At 40.9% G+C, this 14,991-nt stretch overlaps 1 protein-coding gene across 1 annotated transcript in view; it reads left to right on the top strand.

The window, feature by feature from the left end:
- The window catches only part of CERS5 (ceramide synthase 5), a 31,567-nt gene extending 29,878 nt beyond the window's left edge, over positions 1-1,689 (top strand). The window contains exon 10 of the mRNA XM_008583083.1: positions 784-1,689. Coding sequence (XP_008581305.1) covers positions 784-933 — 150 coding nt within the window. The 3' untranslated portion in view covers positions 934-1,689. The remainder of the gene's footprint in view (positions 1-783) is intronic.
- Positions 1,690-14,991: the final 13,302 nt, after the last annotated feature.

Here is a 14,991-nt window from a genome sequence, read left to right as displayed (position 1 = left end):
AATGTTATATATATTTTACCACAATAAAAGTATAAAAAATATCACCCCCCCCCAAAAAAAAAAAAAGAAAAGAAGAAAAAAATACAAAACAAAAAAGCTCAGATTGAAAGGTAAAGATTCACAGATGGTAGCATGATTAGGACTAGGATTCCCTTCTCACTGACTGCCAATCCATTTTTGTTTTCACCATACTGTGTATCTTGGGGATGCTGAAGTGTTCCAAAAGCTGATCTTGCTTTTGGGAAAGGGGAGAAGAGTCAGAAATGGTCTCATAGGATAGTGATAGTTGATCAGTAAACTACTAAAAAAGGCCTATTATGGATCAGCTTTGGTGGATAACCAATATGAATAAATGCAGTGTCCACAACCACCAGAAAATAGAAGCACTGATGACAGTCATGTTTTGTTTGTGTTGGCCTTCCCTGTTCTCTGCGGTAGAAGAGGAGAAAGGCTGTCTGGAGTTCCACCCAAAACCTAAACTAGGTCTCAGTGAATAATGTCAGTTCTCTTAGGCTGGTCCTCAAAGGTATACCCCTCTACCAAAGCAGCTTCTACTTCATAGAGATCAGAATCAGATATGACAAGAAAGAATGCCAGAAAGCAGGCAAAGGCTATTCACAACAGTAGCCATGGTCCCGATAATACTTTGAGTCAGGTATCACAGAAAGTAGACCAGATTGGGAACAGTGCCCAGACATCAGCTCTGTGAGCTTTGTCTGTTTTATGATTCTCTCCAGAAATGTTCTGTCCTTACTTTTCTGCCTTTGGTCCCATCCCACCCAGGTGTCTAAGGATGACCGCAGTGATGTGGAGAGCAGCTCAGAGGAAGAAGATGTGACCACCTACACAAAAAGCCCCTATGGCAGCAGCTCCAGCAATGGTGCCAATCAGGTGAATGGGCACATGGGAGGCAGCTACTGGGCTGAAGAGTAAGGTGGTTGGTATGGGGACTTCAGCACACATGAACTTACAGGGCCACTGGCAACTTACTCCTCTTGGGCCTCCCCACATCTACACTTCTGTGACTAGCGGGACTGCAAGGCACTGAGGAAAATGAAAGAAGCAAGTAGTTTCACTTTTTAAAAACCTCTGCCATTTTGTATTTAATAGCCTCCTGGTTCTTTCTGTAATGTTATTTGCTCTCTGTGTGTTTTTGTGTGTGTGTGCTTGTGTATGTGCATTTGTGCACTTGCATGAGTTTCATTGCCAGTTTGGGGCACAAGTCTGGACTGGGGCCACTAGGCCTTGCCTGGTCCCTTCAAACTCACCTCAAATCCCAGATTTGGCTGCATCTTGAGTTATGCTGGCTCCGGACTATCCCCTCCCTGGTTGCCCATGGCTCTCAAGGCTCTAAATCCCTGGACCATCTGAATGAAGCAGCCAAGTTCAGTTCCAGGTTTCTGCACTGTTCTTTTGGAGCTGGAATATTTCACATGATGAAGTTGTATAAAAATAAAGAACTATGGATAGATGGCCAGGATTGCTGTGGCCCCTATCTAGGTCCCTTTCCTACCACCTGATAATGATAGGGACAGCTGTTGATACCCTGCTCTTTACTCAATGGTACACAGGGATGGGGGGTGGGAGAGGGTGAGCTGAGGGCTGGAGGAGGAGAACAGCCACTGGGTGAGCTGTTAATGGTTTTATACTATTGTTTACTCTTCTGTGATTAAAAGTTCTTCAACCTCCTCTACTGTCTCAACCTCGTTAGTGACTCTAGCCCTAATTTCCTGAATCCATAAGCTGATTAGATTTTTCAGTTCTAATTCAAGATGCCCTGGACACCAAATTTTTCCTCTCTGTGCATGCTGGGAAGGAGTCGGTCTGGATGCTTTACTTTTTAAGAAAAAGTAAAAACATTTAGTGGGTCACAAGAACAATACTGAGCTGACAAAAGCATGTATATAGCAAAACCAATAAAGGCTTTAGTTGAAAAGCTAAGACATCTTTAGTTAGATGTCTGTATTTACCATTTTATTCAATTCAGAGATTGCCAACTAACATTTTAAGGTTGTGATAAATGAGTCTGAACAGCTGTTTTCTCTTTTAGTTCTGTTTTCCTTTAGCCCACGGAGAAGCGGTCATCCTAATACAGATTTTTCTCTAGTTGAGGTCTTGGTAAAATTACCAAATGTAGTATTCATCTCCCAGAATAATTTTCCATTTAGTGAATATTTAGATTATCAGAATACTTCTAGGAGCTCTTGTGTACATTAAGACATATAGAGAGCTTCATGTCTGGGAGATGTATGAAAATTGAGAGAAATGGGTTATTGTTCTAAGAAGCAGATACTCATTTGATGTTCATTGACATTATAGGGATATTGACCCTACCAAACCTACCATTCTGAGAGACTGGATTTAAAAAAAAAACTTACTGTGGGGCATGGGAAAATTAAGTTCTAAGTAGGCATCTGGTCAGAGCTAATCAGGAAGACTAGAAGTCAGGTCTTAAATTTAGTACCTCAACTTGCATTATTGAAGATTAGTCATTGTGAAATACAAATGTGAAAATGCTTTTGAAAGTCTGAGGAGATAAGTATTTTGCCTTTTGAAATCTGAAAAATTGCTTTGTTAATACGGTTGGGGTTGGTAGGTCCAGTTAATCTGACAAAAGATGTAACCAAGTTGTATAATAATAGCTAATACACTAATTACATGCCAGGCACTGTATTAAATAGTTACATATGATAAAGATGAGACAGAGAGGTTAACTTGCCTAAGATCAAACAGCTACTAAGGAGTCAAACCCATTGTTTCTATTCTTAACCACTATACTCTTTATACTATACCTTCTATATTAACCACTATATCTATACTACCAGTTCCCAAGATTTCATAATGAAGAAGAATAGATGCTGAAGAAACATTTAGCCAAAGGCACAGACTGATCAACTTGCCTTGGATGAGTGAATTGAGATGAGGATCAATTATAGGAAAAGGATCTTGTTCTGAGAAAGAACTGTGTGCATAAGGTTGCAGTGGGGGTGAGAGATAGGGTCCTAGGGTATCTGAATACAGAGCTAAAAAATATAGGGTTATTGGTGCAGCAAGACTGTCATAAGGCTGGTTTTGTGGATGACCTGCAAAGATATGATGCCTGAGAGGAAGGACCCAAATTAATGTAGGGTAGGTTGGGCAAGACTCATATCATCCCTACCAGAGAACTAGGAATATTTGTAAGAGAAAGTAAGGCATTACCCCTCTTCTGTTGACTATAAAAGGGCTCTAACTTTATTATTTATTGAAAAACAAGTTATGTTTATATAGTGTTTTACTGCTTAGAAAGTAATTTCACATACATCAATAACTGAATTTCAAAATACTTCTGTGAAAGTAGGGATTTTTATCTCCATTTTCATAAAGGAGTGTTGTGATTATCTATTACTATGTAATAAACCACCCTAATACAGAGTGGCTTAAAAGGAAAATTGGGGGGTTTTTTTGGTGACTGGCTGGTCCAGGGATCCAAACCCATAACCTTGGTGTTATAAGGCTGCGCTCTTTATTTATTTATTTATTTTTTTTTTTTTTTAAAGATGACCAGTAAGGGGATCTTAACCCTTGACTTGGTGTTGTCAGCACCACGGTCACCCAGTGAGCCAACCAGCCATCCCTATATGGGATCCGAACCCGTGGCCTTGGTATTATCAGCACCACACTCTCCCAAGTGAGCCACGGGCCGGCCCCAAGGCTACGCTCTTTAAAAAGACAATTTACTATGATTTCTCATGATTTGGTTGGTTGGTTGAGCTCAGTTGGAGGTATCTCATGTGGTTGCAGATGAGAGCTGGGATTGGAGTCATTTGATGATTTACTTGCCTCGCTATCAGTTTGATGCCCTAGGAGCTCATTTGGGACTGTCAACCAAAGTGCCTACACATGGCCTCTCCATTGCCTTGGGCTTTGCATGGGTGGCTAGGTTCCAAGAGTCAGGAGGCAGAAGATGCTAAGCCATTTAAGAGTGTTGTCTAGAACTGGCACACATCACTTCCAGTGTATTCTAATGATCGAAGTAGTGACAGTAACCACCCAGATTTCAAGGGGGTGGTGAAATAGACTACCTTTTGATGGGGGAGAGGCAAGTTCACTAAGAAGAGCATTTAGAATGGGAAGTATTGTTGCAGCCATCTTTGAAAAATTCAATCTGCCACAATAAGGAAACCAAATCTCAGAAATTGTTGAAAAAACACAAACATATTAGATTGTCCATCATGTATCGTGTGCTTTCACATTATTCTAATCCTAAAGGTGATCATATGAAAGTTAGTGGATGATAGTACTGTGAATTTAAACCAAGTTCTTCAGACTTTAGATCCAGTATTCATGCAGGGAGATGTTTCAGTTTAGTAACATTTATTAAGTGCCCACTTTATGATAGGCACTGTGAACAAGATCTGGTTTCCATAATCAAAGGGCTCTTACTCTAGTATGAAAAAAAAAATGCAGTGAGAACTCTTCTGAATTGTTCTTGGCAAGGTGGAAGAAAACTTGAAAGTGGAGCTGGGGCATTAAACATGAGTAGTTTTGCCAGGCAGACAAGGAATGGGAGGGTATTATGTTTAGAAGAGATATGAGAGTATATGAAAGATCAGTTCTGACTTAATGCAGACTAAAATAAACTGAGACAAACATCTAGAAATAGTGGGAAAGTATTGTGTGTGTGTGTGTGTTTGTAATGCATATCTGAGCTTCCAAGAAAGAGACACAGAAGACACAAAGGAATTGAAACCTACAGCAGACAGCAAAACAGCCAATGCAGTTACTAAGGGGATAAGGGAAGTGTAACTTAAGGACTTGGGCTTTAATACTTGGGGTTTAAGACAAGAGTCGAGACTGGCTCCATGCAGGAAGCTGGAACCCTGAAAGAACAATAGCCTTAGTGAAATAGAGGAAACAAAAAACTCACTCAGTTGGCAAAAGGAGAAAGCAAGGAAGTTTGAATGTTGGGGCTTGTAGGATCAGGAGACTCTTAAGAGTTCTAAACTCTTGGCCCATACCTTATGTGAATTTGAGAACCTAAATGTACACTTCTTACGTGGTCTAGGAAACATTACCACCTCCTAGCCCATCCCCAGGTAAGAACTTGAATAAAAATTGGTCTCAGATCAATTATCCATGGGATTGCTCTAGAGAGACAATGTGCATAATGCAGACTACATGGAACTCTTATACACCGCCCCCCCCAGAGCTCCAAAAGATTCTCTCAGTCAAACCTGCAACATATATAACTAAGTACTAGTATCCAGACTATATAAGGAACTGACTGTTAATTTGAAAAAAAAAAAAAGATGGCAACCTAGTAGAAAGATAAAGTGGTTGGCAGGGAGGGAGAAAAGGCAATTCCCAGAGGGTGAATATACTAACAGCCACTAAATCAATAAAAAGGTGCTCAACCTTACTGGGAATCAATGATACATAAATTAAAATTAGTAGAACCCATTTCATACCAATAGAATAGGGAAATGTGGGTGAGAGTGAAATAGACATAACTTCTTTAGAAAAGCAACTAGTAAAGCTGAATATTAGTAATAATTCCTCTTTGGGAGTAGTTTGCACATGGGCCCAAGAAAATCTACAAAGATAATCATTGCATTGCTATTTATTTATAAGAGGGAAAAAGTGGAACAATATAATGATCCTTCACTAGGGGAATAGAATAAATTGATCTGCCCATTCAGTGGGATATTATGCAGCAATTAAAATGAATGAACAAAGTTTTCCTGTCAATATGGATGTATTCGTCTGGGTTCTCCAGAGAAACAACCAATAGGATATATATATAGAGAGAAAGAGACTTATTTAAGGAACTGGCTTATGAAGTTATGGAGGCTGAGAAGTGCCAGGGTCTGCAGTTGGTGAGCTGGAGACCAAGGAGAGCCAATGGTATAAGTTCCAGTCTGAGTCCAAGTCACAAGACAGAAGACCCATGTCCAGTTGTAGCCCCAAAACAATCTCTTAACCAGCCTTTTTGTTCTATTCAAGCCTTCAATTGATTAGATGAGGCCCATCTACATCTGCTTTACTCGGGTCTATTTATTCAAATGTTAATCTCATCAGAAACACCTTATACACATACTCAGAAAAATGTTTTACCAAATGTCTGGCCCAGTCAAGTTGACATATAAAATTAACCAAAACAATGTATAAATATCAAAAACAACGTTGAGTGAAAAAGGCAGGTTGAAAAGAATATGTCCCATTTGGTGCAATTAACATTACTTTTTAACCCGAAAATAATAACAAGGGTATTTCTATAGTAAAAGTACAGAAACACACACACACAACTTAAGAATGAATAGTGTTTGTCCTTGGGGAGGGAGAATGTGGTATTTTATTTTTGGTGCTCTTCAATACTAGAATAACTCATTTCAATTTTTTTTTTTAAAGATGACTGGTAAGGGGATCTTAACCCTTGACTTGGTGTTGTCAGCACCACGCTCACCCAGTGAGCTAACCGGCCATCCCTATATGGGATTCGAACCCAGGGCCTTGGTGTTATTAGCACCACACTCTCCCGAGTGAGCCACGGGCCAGCCCTCATTTCAATTTTTTTTTTTCCTTTTTGTCTTTTTTCGTGACCAGTAACAGGATCGCAACCCTCGGTGTCGCGCCTGTACCACGACCGGCTACGGGATCGCAACCCTCGGTGTGGCGCCCACACCACGCTCAACCAGTGAGCGGACCGGTCTCTATATGGGATCCGAACCCTCGGCGGGAGCACCGCCATGCTCCCAAGCGCCGAGCTCTACCGAGTGCGCCACCAGGCCGGCCCTCAATTTTTTTTAAAATTATAAACAAATATGTGGCATTTGGGGATAACTGTAATCTGTTGGAGCTGGACCAAAGTAGGAGGAGATAAGAATAGGAAGGTGGCTTGGGGTCAGATTGTTAAGAACCTTGAATATCATGCTAAAGAGCTGAATTTTAGCTGGTAGGTCATGGAAGCCCCCAAAGGTTTTGAGCAGCAAAATGAGTTCTAAAAGCAGTAATGGAGAAGGTTATCCTAGGACTTGAAACTAGACCTTAGAGAGTTATGGGACATGGCTTATAAATAAGTGGCCTATGAATTGACTCCTGGAAATTCCAGAGGTATGAGAATAAATTAATACATGGTAAGGTTAGCTGTATCATCACATCAGCCATCTGCATATAGTTCTGATTTTTCTTCTTGTTCAGTAAGGTGTCTTATAGGGCAGTCTCACCAAGAAGAGTTAGCCACAAGCCCCAGGTCTGTTTTTTAAAAAAAGCAGATTTGGGATCTACTTTCACTCAAACGACTGCTCTATGAAAGCAATTTCAAAAACAATATTAAATTTTTTTTTTTGGCAGCAACATGGCTCTGCTGTCTGATGGTAATTGTATGGATTCCTTGTTTGCTGTCCTTTATTTGTATGCTGGGCTTCTTTCTCCTTCACTGTCCCCTTCTTCCAGTAGGGTTTCTGGGACAAGCTATACAACCCTGTTACCAAAGCTGTTCCTAATACAGGATGAGGAAAACCATGATGTCCCTAGCCTTGCCTCTTAATGCTTCTTTCCTAAATCTTTGGTTTCTGACTAGTAGAAGAAACCAAAGAAAAGAGAGTTCAATCAGTATATACAAGGGTACTTCATGAAAAAATGGAATTAAAAGATAATATGGAAGCGAGCTGGCCAGTTAGCTCATTTAGTTAGAGTGGGTATTAGAACACCAAGGTTAAGGGTTTGGATTCCCCAACTGGCCAGCTGCCAAAAAAAAAGATAATATGAGGGCTGGCCAGTTAGCTTACTTGGGAGAGCCTGGTGCTGATAACACCAAGGTCAAGGGTTTGGATACCAGTACCGGCCAGCCACGCACGCGCGTGTGCGCACACACACACACACCCACACAGAATCTTTGCATGAACTTTTGAAGTCCCCTCATATTTATGTACATGTAAACACATTGAAAATGGTCTAGAATATACCAAACCGATAATGGTGATTACTTCTGAAAAGAAATGGAACTGAGGGGCAGGGCAGAGAGGGAGGAATGCCAAAGGGTACTTACCTGTATTTTAAAATATTTTACATTGAAAATATATTCATGTATTGGGTCCTGACCATAAGATGCTTACAGACAGGGCCGGCCCTCTAATATTTTGTCTTGTTTCCAGCCTTATAACACTTGGGTGAGCATGGGGCTGACAACACCAAGTCAAGGGTTAAGATCCCCTTACCAGTCATCTTTTTAAAAAAAAGATGCTTACAGACTAGTAGATATGATACAAACAAACACATTTCTTCTTAAAAAAAAAAGTGAAAATTTTTTGAAGGAAGTATGGCACTATGTTGATAACGGTTAAAACTGAGGGATGGGAAAAAAAAACTGAGGAATGGGTATATGAGTCTTATTTCTAATTCCTCAACTTTTGAACATGTTTGAAACTCAAATATTTTAAAAGCTATATATGCTCATTGTAAAAAATTCAATTAGGGAAGTACAGTATATGATGTCTCCATTCACTCCAATCACTATAAACAGTTTGGTACATATTCTTCCAGAATCACTTATCACATAACCATACATGTATACAAATGTTTCTTCTAACGAAAATGAGATCATACTATAAATATTCTGCTGATTTTATGACTAAATTCCAGTTTATAGGTATACCACTACTTATTTATTTACTAGTTCTTTAACTTAAGATTTTATTTATTATTATTATTATTACTACTATTATTTTGGCCACAAAACAAGTCTTAATACAATTTAAAAGACTAAGATCATAGGTAATATGTTCTCTGACCAAAATAGCAGAAGGAAATTAGGAAATTTAGAAAATTCACAAATGTGTGGAAATCAAACAACACTCTCCCAAACAATGGGTAAAAGAAAAATTGCAGGGAAATTAGAGAGTACTTTGAGATAAAAATCAAAGCACAACATATCAAAATTTATAGGATGCAGGGCTCATGTAGTGCTTTGAGGAAAATTTATACTTGTAAACACCTATATTAAAAATAAGAAAAATCTCAAATCAGTAAGGTAAACTTCTCTACCTTAAGAAAATAGAAAAAGAAGAGCAAACTAAACCGAAAGCAAATGTAAGTAGGAAATAACGAAAATTACAACAGCAATATATGAAACAGGGAATTAAAAAACAGTAGAGAGAGGTCCAGCCTGTGGCTCACTTGGGAGTGTGCGGTGCTGATAACACCAAGGCCACGGGTTTGGATCCCTATATAGGGATGGCCGGTTAGCTCACTTGGGAGTGCATGGTGCTGACAACACCAAGTCAAGGGTCAAGATCCCCTTACTGGTCATCTTAAAAAAAAAAAAAAAAATAGAGAAAATCAACAAAACCAAAAGTTGATTCTTTAAAAAGACTGGCAAAATTTGCAAACCTTTATCTAGACTGACCAAGAAAAAAAATTACTAAAATCAGAAATAAAGCAGGGCCATTGTAGAGCAGTTGCTTATATTTATTTTTGTGGGGTACAGTGTGTTGTTTCAATACATGTACATCTTGCACAGTGATTCACTTAGGGTACATAGCAAAGTTTCGTCCCCATTAGTTCACCCCTTATCTTCCTCCCCACCCCCACCCCTCCCAGCCTCTGGTAACCATTATTCTATTCTCAACTTTTTTTTTTTAAAACACACAAAGATTAATATCCTTATTGCAAAAAGAACTCTTAAAAATGTATTAGAAAAATCCAAGCTGAAATGTGGTGAAGGACATGAGCAGGTAAGTCACACACCCAAAGAGATAACACGTGGTTAATAAGTATCTTCTAGGATCTAGTTATAGGTGGGGGTGGGGCTGTCCTGGGCCCCATCTCTCAGGATCCTGGGTGAGGGGCTGGTTCCGTTGCTGGCCTGGGTGTATAGCAGCAGAGCCAGGGGTGGGGAAAGGGCCCACAGTCCCTGTCTCCCAGGACTCCCCGGGCATCAGGCTGGCTTCAGTTGCTGGCCTGGAAGGGCAGCAGAGGTGGTGGGGTGGGGCAAGGGACCACAGCCCCCATCCCCAGGACCCCCTGGGCATAGGGCTGGCTTCCCTAGCTGGCCAGGATCTGGAGTAGACTTTGAGGAGAGACGTCCTTTTCTTTTTCTGGTCTCCACTGGTGACTCTCCTTATGTCAATGCAGTCGAGTGTTTGGCGGTCCACCTGCATGGCCGCTGTGGCGTCAGGCCGCTTTTGCATCAGCTGTGGCGGTGGCGGTGGTGGGCTAACCACTTGGAAGTAGTGTTTTCGACATGCTCCTTGCCTGCTTCTGGGTAGGGCATGCTGCCCTCAGCTCCCACCTAGGACCCCAGGTATGCTCTTTTTCTTGCCTCTAAGATTCTTTACTATTAAAACAATACTGCACTCTCTCTTTCTTCCTCTTGCCATGTGATCTGCTTGTAACAGGCCAGCTGCCTGCCGCTTTCTGCCATGAGTAGAAGCAGCCTGAGGCCTGTGCCAGCTGCAGCTGCCCCAGAATCATGTGCCCCGCTCCAGCGTGCTGTATGGGCAAGCAAACCTTGGGAGATGTTTTGTTTTTGCACAAACAGTAACACATCATGTCCACCAGAGATTCATCTGGCCAGCGCCTCGCAGATGGACATTTAGGTTGCTGCAAACTTTTGCTCTTTCAAAGGACACAGCAGTGAAGATTCACATGTCGGGGGGTCATTGGGCCCACAGAGAGAAAAGGGGACAAATCCTCCACCGTGGGATGGCTGTGTCAAGGGTCAAACTAGTTTGGGGCAAAATGCCCCCTGAATAGTCTGGGTCCTCCTGTTCTCCCCAGATCCCTGGCACACTGACAGTTCTGCTTTGCAGTGTTGCAAAATTCGATTTTGTTTCTTTTCTTTCTTTTATGTCCTTATCCAGACATAGATATGTTGCTTTGTGTTGCTTCGCCCCCCACGGATTTGTCACCCCACTTCCCCTGGGTGACAGAGACGCAAAGGATTACTCAAAGCCCATCTCTTCTGAGCAGTGAGAAGCCCCAAAGAGGTTAACTTCCCTGGGACCATCCAGCAAGGGCAACCCTTCCTCGGGAAATTAATGCTGAATTGGGGTTCTCTCCCTGCATTTATTTTCCAGACCAGGAAGTTACAGGAAGAGAACAAAGGTGGGGTTAGAGTTTAACAATATAGGCTGGTAACTTTCAGTGAAACAAGTTAGATGACATTCCAGTAAGGCTATCAACACAAGCTTTGATCTTAACAAACATTCCTTCTCCCTCTAGTAGTTTCTCAGTATCTTTACATAACAATCAGTAACTAGTCTGTCTTTGAGCCAGCAACCTGCTGTGCCACAATTCTTTATCTTACACCAGAGACTTATAGCCTGAGGAAAATTTCCTGTCCTTGCAAGGTCAATATTTGAAACTGCAAGACTTTGGAAAACCAGGCCCTGTGAAGTACATATGCTTTTTAGTATATTCCACATAGATACACTGGAGCAAGATTGGATTTTGGTTTATTCTGAGCAAGCTTTGAGATGTAAAAAAAAAAAAAAAATACTGCAAATATCTTTGTACAAGTGTGTTGTGCAGTTATGTGAATATTTCTAAGGGTAGAGTCCTAGAAGGGAAATGTCTAAGAGGGTACAGACACTTTAATCTGTTATGGATTGCATGTTTGTATACCCCCAAAATTCAAATGTCAAAACCCTAACACCCAATGAGATAGCATTAGGAGGTGGGGGCTTTGGTAGGCAACTAGGTCATGAGGGTGGACGCCTCATGATGAGATCAGTGCCCTTATAAGAAGAAACAAGGAGAGTTTCCTTCCTCTCTTTGTCATGTAAGGACACAGCAAGATGGCCATCTGTGAACCAGGAAGAGTGTCCTCATGACACACCAGATTTACTAGCACCTTGATCTTGGACTTCCCAACTCCTAGAACTGTGAGAAATAAATGTTTACTGTTTAGCCATCTCTGGTAATTTGTTATAGCAGCCCAAACTAAGACACTGACCTTCACCCAGTAGCCAGTGGTTCTCATCTATAAAGCCCAACACAAACTTTCTATAATAAATTGTACTTATAACACTCCCTTTACTATCCTATGCAGACTGATGCAATTCTGTTGTGTCAGAGATTTAAATAGTACCAGGAACTGGCTTTGCCATCAGCATGATTTTCTGAAATGGTGAACAGAAGTCTGAATGAAGCAAACCACTGTACAGTCTTCGCACCATTTGTACAGTAGTTACATGCCTACAAAACTGTGCAAAAAATATTTTGTGTTCATATGTAAGAGTTAGGTTATAAGCTCAGCTAATTATTAACTGTTTTTTCACCTTCCAGGTATCTAGGACATTTTGATAGTTGTGCAGGACTCAGGACAATATGTTGTGCAAGACTATCCCAGGCATTGCAAGAAGTCTGGCATCCCTGGCCTCTACCCTACCAAATGCCAGAGGTATTCCCAATCATTGTGACAATCAAAAACATTTTAACCTCTTTTGGGGTGTAGTACCATTTCTGCTGAGAATCACTGTAGTAAGAAGACATCAGAAATATTTTTTCTCCTCTCAAGTTCACTGAGGAATTTTTTTTTAATGCAGTAAAACACAAATAATGCTATACGCTCCCATATTTCCAATGCCTGGAACTAACACCTCTAATATTTTGTCTTGTTTCCAGTCTTTTTTTTTTTTTTTTAATTAATGGCCGGCTGGTACGTCCAGTCTTGTTTCTAAAAGAAGTAAAAAATTAAAGATTCCTTTAACCTCTACCCTACTCTCTTTCCTTTTCTACTCCACCTCACCTCACCCTCAATATAACTACTATTGTGAGTTTGGTGAGTCCTTTTAATTCATTTTTTGTTTTTATAATCATACATGTATCCATAAACAACAGAGTACAGTTTTGTATTTATTACAACCTCATTTTTTCCCCATGGGTTTGTGATGTACCCTTTATCATATTGTTTCTCACATATACACTGATGTTTTAAGCTCATTATTCTATGCCATCAGTCTATTTGTCTACACCTACACTAGTACCACACCATTTAGGTTATTATTAGCTTTCTACTATATCTTGATATTCCACAGGCCCAACACATCTTCTTTGTCCCTTTTCAAAACTGTCTTAGCTACTTGTGCTTTTAAGGATTTTTTTTTTTTTTTTTTAAAGATGACCGGTAAGGGGATCTCAACCCTTGGCTTGGTGTTGTCAGCACCACGCTCAGCAAGTGAGCTAACCGGCCATCCCTATATAGGATCCGAACCCACGGCCTTGGTGTTATCAGCACCACACTCTCCCAAGTGAGCCACGGGCCAGCCTGCTTTTAAAGATTTTTAAGGGACTGGCCAGTTAGCTCAGTTGGTTAGAGCATAGCCTTATAACATCAAGGTCGTGGGTCTGGATCACCGTACTGACCAGCCACCAAGAAAAAAAAGAAGAAAAATATTTTTAAGAAGAAAAGTGTTGTCTTCTATAGACATTTGGCCCAGGATGGGAGGGTGAAAAGTCAGAGAAACTTGGGAAAAATAGAGGTGGGGTAGAGAGGATGTTCCATTCAGAGAGAAAGCATGAATAGGAATAGAAACAAGAAACGGCATAGTGCAACCATACAAGCAGTTTTATATTACTAGAAAATAAAGAAGTGAGAGCATAAGTTGAGTCAGGTCTTAAGGACCATATATGCCATACTGAGTCTGAACTTGACCTATAGGCCAGGGATTCTTAAGATACTGTCTGTGGTTGAGCTTCTGAAATTATCTTAAGCAGGGTAGTGGCATACTCAAAAGTTGTTCCAGGGCCGGCCCCGTGGCTCACTCAGGAGAGTGCGGCACTGGTAGCGCCGAGGCCACGGGTTTGGATCCTATATAGGGATGGCCGGTGCGCTCACTGGCTGAGTGTGGTGCAGACCACACCGTGCCGAGGGTTGTGATCCCCTTACCGGTCAAAAAAAAAAAAAAAAAAAAAGTTGTTCCACATAGATGTCTCTGACAACAATGTGACAAATAAGTTTGTTGAGGTCAAGATTGGAACCAAGACCATGAAAAGGCTTCTGCAAAAAATGTAAGCAAGAAACAATAAAGGTAAAACTGATTAAGTAGGTGTTTCAATGGTAAAAGTAAGACAATTATTTGGTTGGGAGCAGGGCACGGGGAAACATCTAGTAAAACTCTCCTACTTCTGACATGAATGATAAGGAGGATGAGAGTTCCAGAACTATTTTCTTTTGTCCCCATTTGACAGATAAACAGAATTTATGAGATTAACTGGCCTATTGCAATATATCTATAATGGCAGAGGCAGGATATCAACGCTGAGCACTTAACTACTTCATATATTAAAACCATTGAGAGTGCTCAGAATAATCTAGGAGAATGTACGGAATAAGAGCAATGGGCCAAGAATAAAACTCTGAAAACATCAGTGTTTAAAGCAGGCAGAGAAACTCCCAAAAGAAATCAAAAGGAAAAGTCAAAGGACACAAAAGATAGTGGTCCTTCCTGGTGGCCAAAGTAGGGCAGTACAGCAGAGAAACAGTAAGGGGAGGACTAGTATCAATAGTGGATCTGGGGGCCGGCCTGTGGCTCATGTGTGGTGCTGATGACACCAAGGCCACAGGTTCGGATCCCATATAGGGATGGCCGGTTCGCTCACTGGCTGAGCATGGTGCTGACAACACCAAGTCAAGGGTTAAGATCCCCTTACCAGTCATCTTTAAAAAAAAAATAGCGGATCTGGCACAAGGGAAGCAACCTTAAGGAATTTCAATGGAGTGGTGTAGGTGGAGAAAACTTTGCTTAAGGAAGTGGCAACATCATGCAAGACTTAAATAATCTTCAGTAGTCTGTTTTGGTGGGGGTGGAAGGCTTTAAGCAAATTTATATATTGAGCAGAGGATGAGTTAAAGAGAGAGAAGATAATTAAAGGAGCAAGATCTTGGGTTAATAAGAATGAAAGCAGAGACTGCAGATGTTGGTGAGTTGTTCAGGGGATCAGCTGTGGGCCTAGGCTGGATAAGGAAGCTGTTGAGGCAAAGAGGAGGCTGGCAGATTGGAAGGAAAT

This window comes from Galeopterus variegatus, unplaced genomic scaffold (genome assembly GCF_000696425.1).
Source record: "Galeopterus variegatus unplaced genomic scaffold, G_variegatus-3.0.2 Scaffold95, whole genome shotgun sequence".
NCBI lineage: Eukaryota > Metazoa > Chordata > Mammalia > Dermoptera > Cynocephalidae > Galeopterus > Galeopterus variegatus.
The sequence above is the reverse complement of the archived record's forward strand: the minus strand, read 5'-3'. Positions and strand labels throughout refer to the sequence as shown.